General features: G+C 37.1%; 1 protein-coding gene across 1 annotated transcript; it reads right to left on the minus strand.

The window, feature by feature from the left end:
* Positions 1–1,051: 1,051 nt before the first annotated feature.
* On the minus strand, positions 1,052–14,555 carry Grip75 (gamma-tubulin complex component 4). Its single transcript, XM_071687761.1, has 12 exons — positions 14,348–14,555; positions 12,231–12,360; positions 11,381–11,577; positions 10,217–10,311; positions 8,706–8,853; positions 7,862–8,015; positions 6,359–6,519; positions 6,088–6,235; positions 5,362–5,487; positions 4,596–4,773; positions 3,155–3,236; positions 1,052–2,217 (listed from the first exon to the last, which is right to left on the minus strand). Exons 1-12 carry the CDS (start codon positions 14,423–14,425, stop codon positions 1,756–1,758), a joined length of 1,959 nt encoding a protein of 652 aa, XP_071543862.1. The 5' UTR covers positions 14,426–14,555; the 3' UTR covers positions 1,052–1,755.
* Positions 14,556–15,313: the final 758 nt, after the last annotated feature.

Here is a 15,313-nt window from a genome sequence, read left to right on the forward strand (position 1 = left end):
TGTTGGTGCTGCATGGATGTGAAACATCAGCCTTAGACAGAAACATAAAGGATAGGGTGAATTTGTTGGAAAGGAAGTGTCTGAGGACAATATGTGATGTAAAGAGGGCTGATCAAATAAAAAATGATGAGGTAAGAGAGAGATGTGGAAGTTGGGGGAGTATGTATGGGAAAGCTAAAGAGGGTGTGCTAAAATGGTTTGGACTTATGGAGAGGAAAGGATGACTAAGGGGATACACATGTCAGAAATGATGAGATCAAGCAAAAGGGGGAAACAAGGGATGCGAGGCATACAAAGGATAAAGCAAGTTGGTGTGGTGATTTACAGATGTCAGTGGGTTGAACCAGGGGGCCTGATTGTGGATAGGGACTCTGGTTTGGCACTACTTTGCTGACTCATGAAATTGCATACAAGTATTGAAAAAGAGGTGTGGATTAATGTTTTTCTGCCTTACCCACTTTGATACACTTGTAAGTTTGTTTCAACTTTATTGCACATTATCTAGGATTTTTTTTTTTGCAGTATACTGGTTGGAAAGCATTTGTGTGAATTATGTAAAAAAGAATACAACTTAAAATATGATGAACCAGAACAGAAATGTTGGAGAATTTTCTTCTGAAACTGTAAATACTGTGATGGCTTCTGGACGACAGTTACTTATGCTGACTTATGAAGCAGATTTGGAGGTACAGATGTCTTCCCCCATTACTTGTAGAAACGAAAAAATGCATTACTCCAATTCTGTCTGAGTGATAGATGCAGGGAGGGAGCCCTACTGAACTCAAGATATATGGGATGAACAGATATGTCCAAGAAAGCTTGCACACTTCAAACTGTAACTTCTGCCTGTAGAACCCAAAATAGATTTTTAGAGAAAGTTTAAAGCTTTGAATGCATATTGCATCTGGTGTATGCCAGCATAAGTATTTAGGAGGACATACATACAGATATCTCTGCAAGAGTCTTAAGCAAATTGCAATGAATAAAACCCAACCTTTCCTGAGAGGGAGTTCAAACCTAAGCCTCATGGGATAAGAAGAAAAACATTACAGGAGAGAAATATTATAATCATGCTGTATTTTTGTATAAACAGCTTACCATTTTTCATGTCCTGGTAAAACTGCAACATACAGGCTAATACATAGCTACTGAATATGATGAAACATTAGTTATGGTTTCATTATGACATTTATAAAAGACAGAATTTGAGTCACCATTGTGCTCTATTTTAAATATTGATATCATAGCAGGACACTAGAGATACCATTCAGTAAAGTGCTTTACATTAAGTAACTGATGGTGAAAGGTGTTCCTTAGCTATTTAAAACGTCTCCTCTAAACTGACATAAATAGGAAATGATGATGTCTTTTTTGTGGCTACCTCCGGCAGGGAGTTCCTGAAGGGAATAGGCATCAGAAAATTAGATAGTTGGATGATGTCCTATTTTTAAATTCTAATTTTTAAATTTCTAAATTCTAAATGCTCTGACATTACATTCTGACATGTGGAATTATGATATAAAGTTGATGTTATCAGATATATTCAAGCCAAATTTTTAACTTCTCATATAACAACCTAATAATCTGGCTAAATTTTTCTTCTCACTCTTGAAATATTGTTGAAAGGATAACAAAAATGGTGCCCTGATACAAAAGAGCATCAAATCCTTACAGCTCACAAGCTGTAACTTTAGTCATGTGAAGTGGGTGGAAGAAAACTCATTTTCACAGTGAATTGTTAAACGACTATTAGAATTAGAGAGCATCCAGAGGTGACTTGAACCTTCTTACTGTTGTATTTTTACTGTAATATTTATTATAATCAATCCTCATGATAAGCTGAGATGTATGCTGTGATCCCTGATGAAGTCGTAAATTGGAAAGAACAATGAACAACTGGGCAGCTGCACGTTCAAATGCTTCACTCAACTCCTTGATCTGATCTATGTCACTGAGAAGCGTTGGTTTGGTACCAAGAGTTGAGACAGATCTAGCATCTTTGGATTCACTGCTATATGTATTCTCTAGGATGGTACAGAACTTATGCACAAACTTTAATAATTGCTGCAGAGAGCCACTGACCACAGTGTTGTTGAGGAAACACTGTGCTGAAATTGAGACAAGGAAGTTGTGGTGGGCTCGAGCCAAATGTTGATAATCTTGAGTCTTCTGTATTTCTGTCACAAGTTGCCAGTGTTGTGACTCCAGAACGTCAACCTGCAGATACAGAACTTTTTCAGCAATATGCACGCACACATATGCACAACAAATATTCATTTTTTTCATATGTTCCCACATTACTGAGATAGCACCAGGAACATACAAAGGCCTCTTTCCCTCACATCCATTCTATATCTGTCATATGAAATGCATTGAAACCACAGCCCCTAATCCCAACTTAGCCACACAGACCTTTCTGTGGTTTCCCGTCTGCTTCATGTGTCTTGGTTTAACCCACTGATAACATGTCAACCCTTGTATACCAAATTGATTCAATTCACTATCCTATGTATGCCTATTATCCTCCTGCATATTTGGGCCTCAAGCACCCAAAACCTTTATCACTCCATCCTTCCATTCCCAATTTGGTCTGCCCCTTCTCCTTGTCACCTCCACTTCTGACATATCTCTGTCAACCTCAAATTTACCACTATACAGGGCTGGCTTCATAATTTTATCAAATTTGTTGGCCTGAGAAATGTGAGTGTCAGATGAGAATGCAGTAGCTGATGTCGAGACTGCAGAGCACACAAAAGTGGAACTCCAGAATATTGTAGAGGAGAAAGGTCACACACCATATCAGGTATGGATCAGTATCACATACAAAATCAATAGTAACCTGTTTACTAGTTCTGGGTTTGATTTCTTTATATTTTGCAAGTGTGTTGTCATATGTTTCTCACAGTTTTGCGAGTTGGCTGTAAAGCCTCCTCTAATGCTTGACATCCGTTTTTAAGTTTTTATCATACTTGATTGCCATTTCACGTGGTAGCGATGTAGTGTCAGGAACAAATATGAACAGAAGACCTCATCAACATCAGGCCTTCACTGAATGAAAAGAGGCAAAAGAAACAGAAAGAAAAGGAAATGAATAGTTAAAAGTCTCTGAGGATTTACAGTATGGAAAGAACTTGAGAATGCATAATGAACTGACCTGTAGGTAATATTGAATATTGTCAATCAAGAGGCTCATGTGGTGTCTCAGTGTCCACTGTAGACGGTCCATCTCACTTTTTCTGAAAATTTTAAATCGGTAAGAGGCAACACCATAAAGTAATAACTGGTATGGTAAATATCTGTAAAATGACAGAAATATAGTCTTTGTATCTGAAACTTATGCAAAAAGCAGAACAGTGTCGGAAAAACAGGAGGAAAAATGTCAATGTGTATATTTTCTCTCAAATTTCTTTGCAGTTTCCCCCTTTTAACAAGCTAGAACCAGGGACATGAATGAAAGACTGCCTCATTTGCTCAAAGTTGTTGTCTTCCACAACCAGAGTTAACCATGCACACTTAAGTGCCACACAGCAACGCTGTGGTTTCCCATGGCCCCTTAACATGATCTAGTTTGGCCTATTGACAACATGTCAACCCAAATGTACCATGTCACTCCAATTTCCTCTATCCCTTACATGCCTCTTATCCTCCTTGAATATTCAAGCCCCTCAAAGACTTTCACTCCATATCTCTCAGTCTTTCTTCTCCCCTCTTACTCCCCATACCTCTCCCATGTACATCCTCTTTGTTAGTCTTTCTTTACTCATCCTCTCCACTCATCTATATTAGCACATCCTGGTTATCTCTTTCAGTCAGACTTTACTTACTACCATATCTTGCTCCTATATATCTGTTTATATCTCTAATGCTTGTTTCCGCCTGGAAGTGTCTCAAGGGGTGGCCACATCAATAATATCCATAACCAGTAAACTTCACATCTCACTCTTACACTGTCATTCCTTATATGATCAAACTCTCCTTACACCACATGTTTTCTGGCATTTCATTTCCAACACATCCACCCTCTTCCAAGGCCCAAGACTCATATCTGTACAACACTGTTGGCACTATTATATCTTCAAACATACCTTCTTTTGCCCTACTATATAATGACCTCTCCTTTGCCCCAACTCTCGTCTTATAGGTCACTTCAGCTCCCATGTTTTCATCCCCTGCTAAGTCCACTCTAAGGTACTTAAAGCACCCCCACTTTCCCTGGATTCCCACTCAAACTCACACTCAGTGCATCCTGCCTAAATCCCCTGTTACACCTCATTAACCTACTTTTATTTGTACTAACCCTCAACTTTAACCATGAACAACTAAAAGATTTAGAAATTTACAGTCTTGACCGTCAGAAGGAGAGATAATATATGCCTGACAACAAATGTGAGGAATAAAAACAATATTCTGAACCTGAAGCAACCTGGAAAGGGCAATATAGAATCATCAAATCATGATTAACTCCAGGAATTTACCAAAAATGCAAAAGACAAAGATACATGAATGCCAATGAAGAAGTTTGAATAATTATTTAATGCCATACCAAGTGATATAAGAAATTCATTACGGCAAACTTCATACAATAATAGTGTTACCTATGGAATTTGGTTCGCATCTGTGTGATCCACAACTGTTGTAGGCGATACTGAGCTCTTCGAACATCCAAGAGAAAAGTGAAGATGGCATTGTACTTGTCTTGGACTGCTGGAGTGAAAAGCTTATATAGAGGCCACTTGGCATGGTAGTCCAGCCTCAGATTCTGCCAACTTTTATCTGGAAAATTATTAATGTACATCAGTCAGTCAGTGTCTAACATTCTATAGCCTGTTAAATATAGATGTGGACAAAGTTAATGTCAGCAGTGTTAAAATCCCACAAAGTGAGTGGTCCTTTCATCAACATATCCAGTATTCCTTTAGACTGTACTTCACATAATGCAATTATAATAATTCATACAAACCGATGGGCCAAAGCTAAGCCAAATATGTTCAAGTACCTCGCTATAACTCCTAAAAGACATCTTACCCTAAGGCAAGCATAGCTATTACAGAGTGTCTTCCATTACATGGACTTACAATTAACAAATAGTAACTGGAGCAACTATGAAACCTAAACCTCCTGTCAACTGATATGAGCAAATGTGGATGATATACATTACAGCTCAGTTAACGTTTGAAAATGGTTTCGTGGAGAAAATTATTTCTGTATTACTTTTTCAATCCAGATGATATCCTAAAGTATTTGCTTATTCCCACCTTGTCAAGGTAGCACCAGGAATGAAAGACAGCCTTGAAGGAGCATGAAAACAATCATTTCTATTCTACTTTATAGGTATAAAATAGAAGAGTTCACTTTCCAGACCTGGCTGAACTTTGGTTTGAGATGGCTGCGAAGGCATTTGTGTCTTGAGGGAAAGGGTGAACTTTTCAAGCATGCCATCTTCTAGTAACACTTGTCTCCCTGCTAACTGGAAAAGTCCGTCAAAATCTGGAAAAAATGCCAAAAATTTAAAAATTGTGGTTATGTAAACATTTGCCCCCAATTTTTTCATTTATTAACTTATCATACAAAACCAGTATATAGGGTTCCTGCAACTTTGAAGCCACACCTCACACATGAGCAGGAAAATGTTGACGGGTAAAGGTCCTTAACTAGACTGTGCCCCTTTCCACCTACTGATGATACGACTTCACTGAAGGTGAAGTTTTGCTTTGGTGTTCAGACAGTCCATCTAAGACATCTTTATGGGAATCCTATGGGACTTGGTCTGCCTTGTCCCCTAGGTGGTCCCCAAAGTCGAAGAGAGGACATGCCTTTCTGAGTGATGGGCACCTGAAGATTAAATATCATGAAGAAATGATGACATTCCCAAAAGGAAATCCAGTGCAATAGGAGTTCTATGAAATCGTTCTTCCTCCATTTCAAATGACAGAAAGCATTTTTTTGTTTTTCCTTCTTTCATGCCTGTTTGCCATTTTTTTGCATTAGCAAGGTGGTGTCAGGAACAGGTGAAGAAAAAGCCTCATTAGTTTAAGTATATCAAATAAAATAATACACCACAAAATATAACATTGTAGTGTCACTCACTTGCAACTGGCGAGCTACTTTTACGAAGGAATGGTGTGATGGATGGGATGAGAGTTTGGTATAACTCCCCACGGCCCAAAAGAAAGACGGCCTTTAAGTCACCTAGTTCTGCTATCAAACCTGCCTCCATTACCAGCTTCCACAATTCCTGAAAAAAAAGGAGGAATGATACTGCAGCATAACTCTACCGGTCATAATTCTATAGACGAAGGAGATATCAACCCAGACCCCATAAAAATGTCACATTCTTAACATTTCATATTTTACCTACCTCAGATACACAATGTCTTATTGTCTCAATGACCTGGCTGAACTGTATGATGGAGAATGTTGGTTCCTGACCCAGTGCATGAATAAGACCTTTAAACTCCTCTTCTCTGCTTTTTAGCACTTGGCCATTATGTGATGATACAGCTGCCATATCCACAATTTCTAAAATACATCAGATAAACAGAATAGTTTTTAACTTGAGAATTTCAGAAGAGGAGGTCATGTTACTGAAGATATTATACAAATATCCTTATACTTAATATATTTTGTACATGAACAGTACATCTAGTCTCATAATCTTGTATCCATCCATACATTACAAAGAATGAAAGTTCAATTGAAAAAGATGAGACAGAGCTGGTAAAACTGATGGTAAAAAAGCAGTGAAGGTAAATAAGTACATAAGGATGAATGAAAGGGCCAAATATGGAGGAACATGGTTTGACAAGACTGCAACATACAAGAAAATTCAGCAAGGATCATTCTGGTGTGTGTGTCACTCATTAACTCTTCGTTAGATGAACATGACAGTTAGTCTCTGATTCTATTTTGGTTATGATGACAGAAACATCTGATACCACAGAGAAAGGTAGCAATGATGATTCATAAGTTTACCACATCTCCATTGGGCAAACATTATTCTAGTACATGATGAAAGTGTTTGGATTCTTATATTGGTGGCAAATTCGACCAATATTTTGGACTCTCAAGATCCAGAACCCGGTACTAACAGTGACACCTGGAAAAAACTATTTAGACAAAAAAATTACCATATTTGTGGAAAATAAGTAAAAAAAAAGTCAACGAGGAAAACATAAGCTGTGACTGTGCTAAACTATGAAGAGTGAGTTACCATGAGTTAACCCTGAGGTGATACATCCCTATGTGGGATCAGCCGTTGATACAGCTAGTCTACCTGGTAAGGTTAGTCAGTTGTTTTGTGTTGTCCATCAATAGCTCCATCTCCAAAACCATTCTTAGTGAGCACCAAAGTTACGAGACAGGTAGAAGTAAAATGAATAAAATAATGACCTAGCTGTACTAAAATCAGTATTGTGATGTATTCTATTTATCATGTTCTTTGCATACCATATGTTTTGTTGTGCTTGTTCCTCATTTAATGCATTTGCAAGTAGCACCCGGAACAGACATAAAACTTCATTTGTTATTTGTTTGATATATCATCACATACTATTCTCTTTTTATGGTAGAAAAGCTGATAAAAGATTTATTATGTGGTGTACATTATATTAGAGAACAATCATATATGAACAAATGCACATATAAAAAGAAATTATAAGATCAAAAAGCACCACAAATTGATTATTATAGGCTCCACATTAAACATGCCAGTAAAAGAAAAAAAAAAAGGACAGGTATGGAAAAATGTGTAAAAGTATGTGGCTATATAAGCCACAGCATATTTGAACATTGCCAACCTATATGAACAATGATAAGAAAGTGTTAAATCTACATTGTGTTCATTTGAAAAAATCTGACTTACCACTGTCTTTTCTAGCCTCCCTCTCGAATACAAGGATGCACTCCCCAATAAAGAGAATCTTCTCAGCCACAGTGAGAGGTATATGGCTAGGCAACATCTCCAACCTTAGTGTGCATTCTGGATGAAGAACAGAATTCTCAGATTCCTCGAGGCTCTGAGGATTTATAGTTATTATTAGATTCATATTCCTTTCAAAATAGGAAGTTGTTGGATCAGAGCTTGTCCTAGTGATCCCAGGTTTAAATTCAAAGGACAAAGGATACCTGGCTCTGCTTTGCAACATGCTCTGATAACTAAATTGACATGTTCAGGCCCCGATCGCTCAAAATCTTTTTCACTCCATCCTTCCACTTCCAATATGGTCTCCCAATTCTCTTTTTCCCTCCACTTCTGACACATATATTTTAAGAAATAACATGGAATCTTGCATACTATTTAATACAAAAACACTTCATGGCCATGTTTTGCCTGACATGATGGTCATTTAAAAGAAAAAGAAGTCTGTCAGTAATAGCAATGAAGTCAGCTAACACTCCTAACCTGAAAACTTCTTCAGTCACCTAAAATTTAAAAGAAATAATCACCTTAGCAGATTAAAAGTTGACATTAGCAATGTCAAATCATTGCAGCATATTCCAGATGATCCAAGGTCTTATAGTTCATCATATTAAATTGCAATGCATAGTTTCTAAAATAATAATCTAATACTTTTTAGTTTTGCACAACAGCCAAGGGTTCTGATGAGCCCCAACTGACAAAGGCTAGCAGTGCTGATTTTTTTTAATATAGACATATCTGTATGTGTATATGAAAATACAAAAGAGTAAAGATGCAGTTGACTTACAAGAGCATCCATTTGCAGCATTTCATCAGTAGCCTTAGTGCTGGTGATGCTATGTATGAAAAGCTCATGATGTGGGTCCAGCAACAGTCCATGCAAGAGCCAGTGAGTCAACTGATCATAAAGTACTGTATGAACTTCTTGCTCTATCCTGAAATATGATGTAAATAAAAATAGATTTACAATAATAATTCTTTTACACGTTTGACACTCTGTCTGAGCAAGGTATTGTGAAGACCAGATGACTGAGCCTTTGAGGATAATATCCTCACCTGGCTCCTTCTGCTGTTCCTTACTTTGGAGAGTAATATAAGCAAAGAGGATTATGAGCCCTGCACTCGTGCATTTCATAGTTGCATCTATGACATACAGGAGATACACAAGTTGGATACTTTCTCCCCTAACCCAAAGGATACACAACGACAGTATTGTAATGATAAAAAGGAAGTACTGCTTATAGAATGCTTACACCTGTGATCAGTCATCTACATAAGCAGTACTATGGGGAACCTACATGTTTTTCAATGAAGTCTTTCTTTAACAACATTCCCACTACAGATACCAGGTGCACACATCTGAAACTTCATCATATCCATCACTTATTTCCATTATAAAAGTACTTTCTTTTTTCCTTAAGTCATTCCTTTTACCTTTCTTGTAAATTTTTTCCCATGTGTATCCTTGGTAAAGCAACTTAACATACTGAATCATTGATAAAATAGTCTAATTGTTGATGAGATGTCTTGAGCACCTCTCAGTGTGCAGTATGTCAGTAAGGCAAAATGTTTAAAAAGATTATGTTAGCACGACTCTGCTTCGATTGTGGAAAAATATGAAAGGGAGTTGCTGGACTCGTCCTGCTTGTTGTTCCACCACAGGTGAAAAAGTCACCTTCAGTGATGTTGTATTATCATCAGTTCATGAAAGGGAGTACATTCTCATTGAGGAGCTTCTCGCTCTTAAGGAGTTCATCATTTCCCTGCTTCTGACTGTGGCAGTCTTGAAGCTGCAATAGCCTGATATAGAGTAAACACCCTGGTCATGGTAAATATGCATAAATGTTTATAAAACTTTGAATTTCTTTACTGCTGAGCCAAAATTTCAGAAGTACTTCTTGAGAAGATTCTGCAGAAAGAGCAAACTCAAAAGAGAGGAATAGTAGCATATTGAAGGATAAATCATGAGAGAAGATAAAGAGGTGGGTATGGATGGAAATCACTAGTTATGTAAGCGCCCATTATAATATAAATTTGTGAGATGTAAATGTAACTAAAAGTATATACATATCCAAAGTTTACTTTGTCATACCTGTTCACCATTTTCCTGCCTCTGCAAGGTGGTGCCAAGAACAAATGAACAACAGCCTTACACAAGTTATATGACGCACCAAAACCAGAGCCTACCATCTCCAGCCGAGCCCCACAGACCATTCCATGGTTTCACCTGAAATTATCAGTAAAACCTTGACAAGAAAAATCTATCGGGAACAAGGAAAGAGCTTATCACTCACTCACCGCATAAGGACCTGCCTGACATGTGACACAGAGTTTGCGGTGTGCTTGTGAAGAACTTCCAGTATCATGCAGCCATGAATATTTTTTTCTTCAATCTGAGAAACAAAAATATAAAACACTGGATGAGAAGTACGTTATACCTGTGATCATTCTAATTTTTTTTAAAATCTGTTTTTAATATTAAGCTTAGTCTGGTCAATCTGAGGATCCTGTTACTCACGAGGACTTGCCAAACATTATTTTGGATAGTAAATCATAATGTAAGCCCATATTGTGCTTTATTGGTGCAAAGGCTTCAAAGCCGGGCCTTAATTGAAATATAAAGAGGTTAAAGAAAGGGAAAAGAAGAAACAAAAATATTTTTAAAACTTTGAAAGTAAAAAACCTGTCTTGAACAGTGCCAAGTCATAGGTACTGGGAGGGGAGAGAGTTCCAAGGCTTTGAAATATAGGAAAATAAACGCTTATCAAAACAGCTCACCTTCAACTTGCAAATGGTAACATTACAACAAACAAAAGTCATCACATGGTTCACAGAGAGATGATTATATCCCTACTGAGCATTTGCTACTTGTATACCATTTATGATGCAGTAAGGAAAAGCCGAAGATTTACAAATGTGAAACATAACTAGGAAATGATGGCTAGTTATCAAGTTTACTATTAGCAATGAGGCTGAAAGGTCTAAGCAGAAAAAGAGGCTGCTGCTGATTGAGACTGCTCATGACCAACTACCTCCCTTGTTGAGTGGTTCAGTCTTGTACCTTCCAAACACTGTCATTGAAAATGAAGAATAGCAAGGAATGAGAAGCTAAAACTATGTTGAGAGCAGATATCACATACTGTTTCTGCATTCTTTTTATGCAGAGTAATAAAATTATGACTGACCTATATGAACTGTCTGCAACAAACTCTAGGCTTGTGTTGTGGCCAGGTCAAACATAGGAAAATACTGGAGTAGGCATAGGTCCAGTGGGAGGAGATGGGAGTAAAGGATTAGATGCAGAATCGACCAAAGTTGAATTAGACGAAGTTGAATTAGAGGAATATTAGGTACCAAAATGAGTGGCTGCACCAACTTGAGAGTTAGCTATAGATTATGCAAATCTGCTCACAGCAAAAGTCAGTATCTTCACAGCTGAGAAAAATGCATATTGGAACTTACCTGGGTCACCAGTGATGAGAGAGTAGCTAATAATGGAGCCATAGGCTGGAGAGTCAGCAGCAGCTCACTGAGAGGCAGGTGAGGATCATTTAGCAGTTTGAGCTCCAACTCTACCACTGTTGTGTGAAAGGCATGTGTTGTTCTATTGAGAGCTGCTGCAAGGGATGACAGGTACAACCCACAACGATGGTCTTTGTCTGAAAATAATGGAAAATGGGTTTTGAGTTCAGAGACAGACTCATTTCTGACAGCTAGCCAGTTATAGATTAATCTCTTGGCCCCTATGCTGGCTGCAAACTGACCAGTAAATTCTCCAAATATTAACGTGCACTGGCTCTAACATTGCCAACAATCAAGTACACTAACATTTACAAATCACTGCTGTGTTGACTAAGCATGCTAAGCTAATAGAAACAGTGAAAAGTTTTTGTTGAGAGTAAGGCAAGTACATGTGTGCGAGCGGTGTGCATGGGAAAGAGCAAAATTGAGTAATTTGGTATACAAGGTGTGACATGCTGTCAATGGGCTGAACCAGGGCATAGGAAAAGGTATGTGTGGCTTGGCTGTGATTAGGGGTTCTAGTTTCACTGAATTAAACATAATGGCCAGAGTATGGATATGAGAAAATGAGGCCATTTTTCATCTGGTCCTGGTGCTACCTGCTATGCAGAAAACATTGACCTAGAAATAAAGCATAAATATGATAAATGGTATACTGCCTTGGTGGAGACCACTGCTATGAAATATTTCTTCCCTTTTCAGTAACCTTTTATTATGTGTAGTTTGTTTTCCAAATTCAGATCTTCAATATTTCAAAAATTAGGCATCAAAATTCCGGAATACTACTAACCTGCATGAACCCTTACAATGTCGTACGTATTGCAGAAATGGGTAATCTTCTTGTAGTATGTACCAATCTCCAGTATCTGGTTGACAATAGCATATTCACTTGGATGGAGAAAGCCTAAATCATTTGATACCTGTAAACATGGAAAGAATGTCGTACTACATTTCTCTATCATGTGACAATGTGTACCATGTCAAAACTTTGACACACCTCCCACTTCTGAGCATTTGTTTCTAAACTGAAGTATGTGTTTGAAGGTTAGTCCAAATACACATGATTCATATTTCTATCAAAATATTAAGATTTCATATACCTTAAAGCCCTGTTCAGCACTATGACTTTAATATCGGATAGGAACATATTACAACAGCGTTCAGCATTAAAATTTTGCACAGGTTATATTGCCAATATAGCTGCTGTCAGTGGTAGATCAAACAGTATTATGCCAATATAATTCATCTTCCTTGTGCCACTTTATCATTGGATTTATCGTCTCTTCCCATACAGAATTTTTCAAGCATGAGGATTCATGTAAATATCAATGACGAGAGAGCAGATGAATTTTAATTTCAGCAGGTCCAAAAGGAGTCACTGGAGACATCTTCCCAGTTGTGATCTTAAGGTTCATCGAAGATTGAAGGTTAAAAGTCAAACCAGTCAAACTTACCTGACTCCCACCTAGGGGGCTGTGCCTCTGGCCCTTTAACCCTAGCCTGTCTCAGAGATAAACATGATCAAGAACCTTTAAGATATCCAGTATTAAAGAGGTACATGGAAAGCAAACATTATTGGTAAAGTATTATTTGACCCAGATTTTTTTTTTATAATTTGGGGTAAATTACCAGTTTAGTCTGTGTAGAAACTAGCCAATGATAGTGGGTTATTGCTTTAAAATGCTAATGTTGTGTTTGCGAAATATGAATATTTATGGAGCATGTTTTGGATCAGAATAGTTAACTCTGCAACATCAGAGAACTTTATATAAAGTTGAAGGTTATGAATATTGGGGAAAATATGGGGTTAGTTAATGTCAAAGTGAGACAATTGCAGAATATCAAGAGAACCTAAAAAAAAAAAACCTAACGTAACCTTCCCAGCAGTGGAAATTTACATTTATTTTAGTGGCTGACATGGCATACGGGAAAAATTCCCCAGCCAAAGACCATTCAGGTGAAACAAAAATAAAAGAAATCAATCAGGTGTTTGTAGACATGACTAAAAAAAGGAAGAAAGGTTATGTGAAGAGGGTAAGACAAAAGAAGAAAGAGAATTCCAGAACTTAACTATTACAGGGAAGGAGGTAGCATAATAGAACGTAGGACACAGAAAGAAGAAAAAACAAAGGAGTTTAGAAAGCAGACATGCCACGCCCTATCAAAAGCTTTAGAGATGACGAGGGTTATGACAAAACTTTCACTAAAATCCCTGAGAAGAAGGCGGACCAGAGGTTAGTCGTACACACCACTAGACTTAGCACAGTAAAATCTGTACCAGTAATGTGAAAGAAAGGAACAGAATTCTACGTGTTTGAGAAAGTGAAAGTAAATGAGTTTCAGAGATTTTTGGAGACAAAAAAAAAAAGAGCAGTGGGGCACGACTTGAAGGAAGAATGGTTGAATTACTGATGTTATTGGAGATATTTCTGTTATGGACCATAAGCATATGTCAGCAAAAGAACTTAAAGTCAGAATACTTTACAAAGGTGTGATTAACTTTATAGATAATACCTTTGCTGTGGAGATCTGGGACTCCACCCTAGCTCACCTCTCCCCTGGGGTAAGCAGATAAAGCACTAACCAGTCAAGCAATATTCATCCCAGGGGGAAAAAAAGTAAAGAATCCAAGCAGGAATGACTTTAAAGCTCTCCCTTAATGCCAACGTTGGTATTTTGTGGATATACATGACGTATGGTTTTCATATGTTCTATTTAATGTTAAAAGTTGTATATTTATCAAAAAACACGAAAAAAATATTCTTGATAAAATTATACCATATATCATGCTCAAAATCTTGCTCTTCTATCATTTTCATGCCCTTCAGACACTACACGAGCCTCGTAGTGGAAAATGATTCAATATCCGGAGCTCATGTCAATGGTAAGCAGAAAGAAGACATTTACCTCAAAACGAAAGTCTTCTTTCCCCACAAACATGTCTCCTCCGATCCCCTTCACGGCTGATATAAGATCATGCAACATAATTGCGGATGTGTTTCAGTAATGTAACTCAAGCAGACATGAGATCTCAGGTAATTAAGGTAAAGCCAGGGTTATACATGAAGGAGGTGGTGATCCTTCCCGCCCTGATCCGCCTCGTCTACAGTTTGTTTATATTTTGATTTTGGTCAACATTCACAAGCGATGAAGAAAGTCTACTAAATATTAGAATTATAATAATGCTAATTAAATTATGGACAAAAGATAGATTTAGAATATTCTGTAGTGTATTTTAATGTATTGCAGATATAAATCATATCCAGTGCTCAGTATGGTTATATTTATTAGAAAAGACGATGTCTCACAAATGACATTATTGACGTTCAGGTTAAACTTGGTTTTAATGAAATTTTCTTAATCTATATTTCGTTAAAATTGATATCAATTTTTCTTTTTAAAGAGAAGCATGATTTTAGTAGACTTTTGATCAGTTAATACTGTACGAAAATTTGAAACTATCATGATAGAGACTACATGGGAGAAATGGTGGATACATTCTTTTCCACTTCTCATATATATATATATATATATATATATATATATATATATATATATATATATATATATATATATATATATATATATAAACAATTACCTCAGGAGATCTTTTTGAGAAAGAATCCTGGTATATTACCCTGGAGCTTAAGACAATTACTATCAATGGCAGGAAAATTGATGAATGATGAACTAATCAAGAGTGAGCAATTCTCTAAGGAAGCTATATTGTTAGTCATATTTCCCAGTTGAAGGTGAATTTGCACTTGCAGTATATAATGGCTTGAAAATAACCGCCATTACAGCATTCGAACAGAATTCTACGTTGTCACTTACAAGGCAATTCCTTAAAATGACATCGCCCTTTAATAACAG

The sequence above is a fragment of the Panulirus ornatus genome, chromosome 44, assembly GCF_036320965.1.
Source record: "Panulirus ornatus isolate Po-2019 chromosome 44, ASM3632096v1, whole genome shotgun sequence".
In the NCBI taxonomy this organism is placed as follows: Eukaryota; Metazoa; Arthropoda; class Malacostraca; order Decapoda; family Palinuridae; genus Panulirus; species Panulirus ornatus.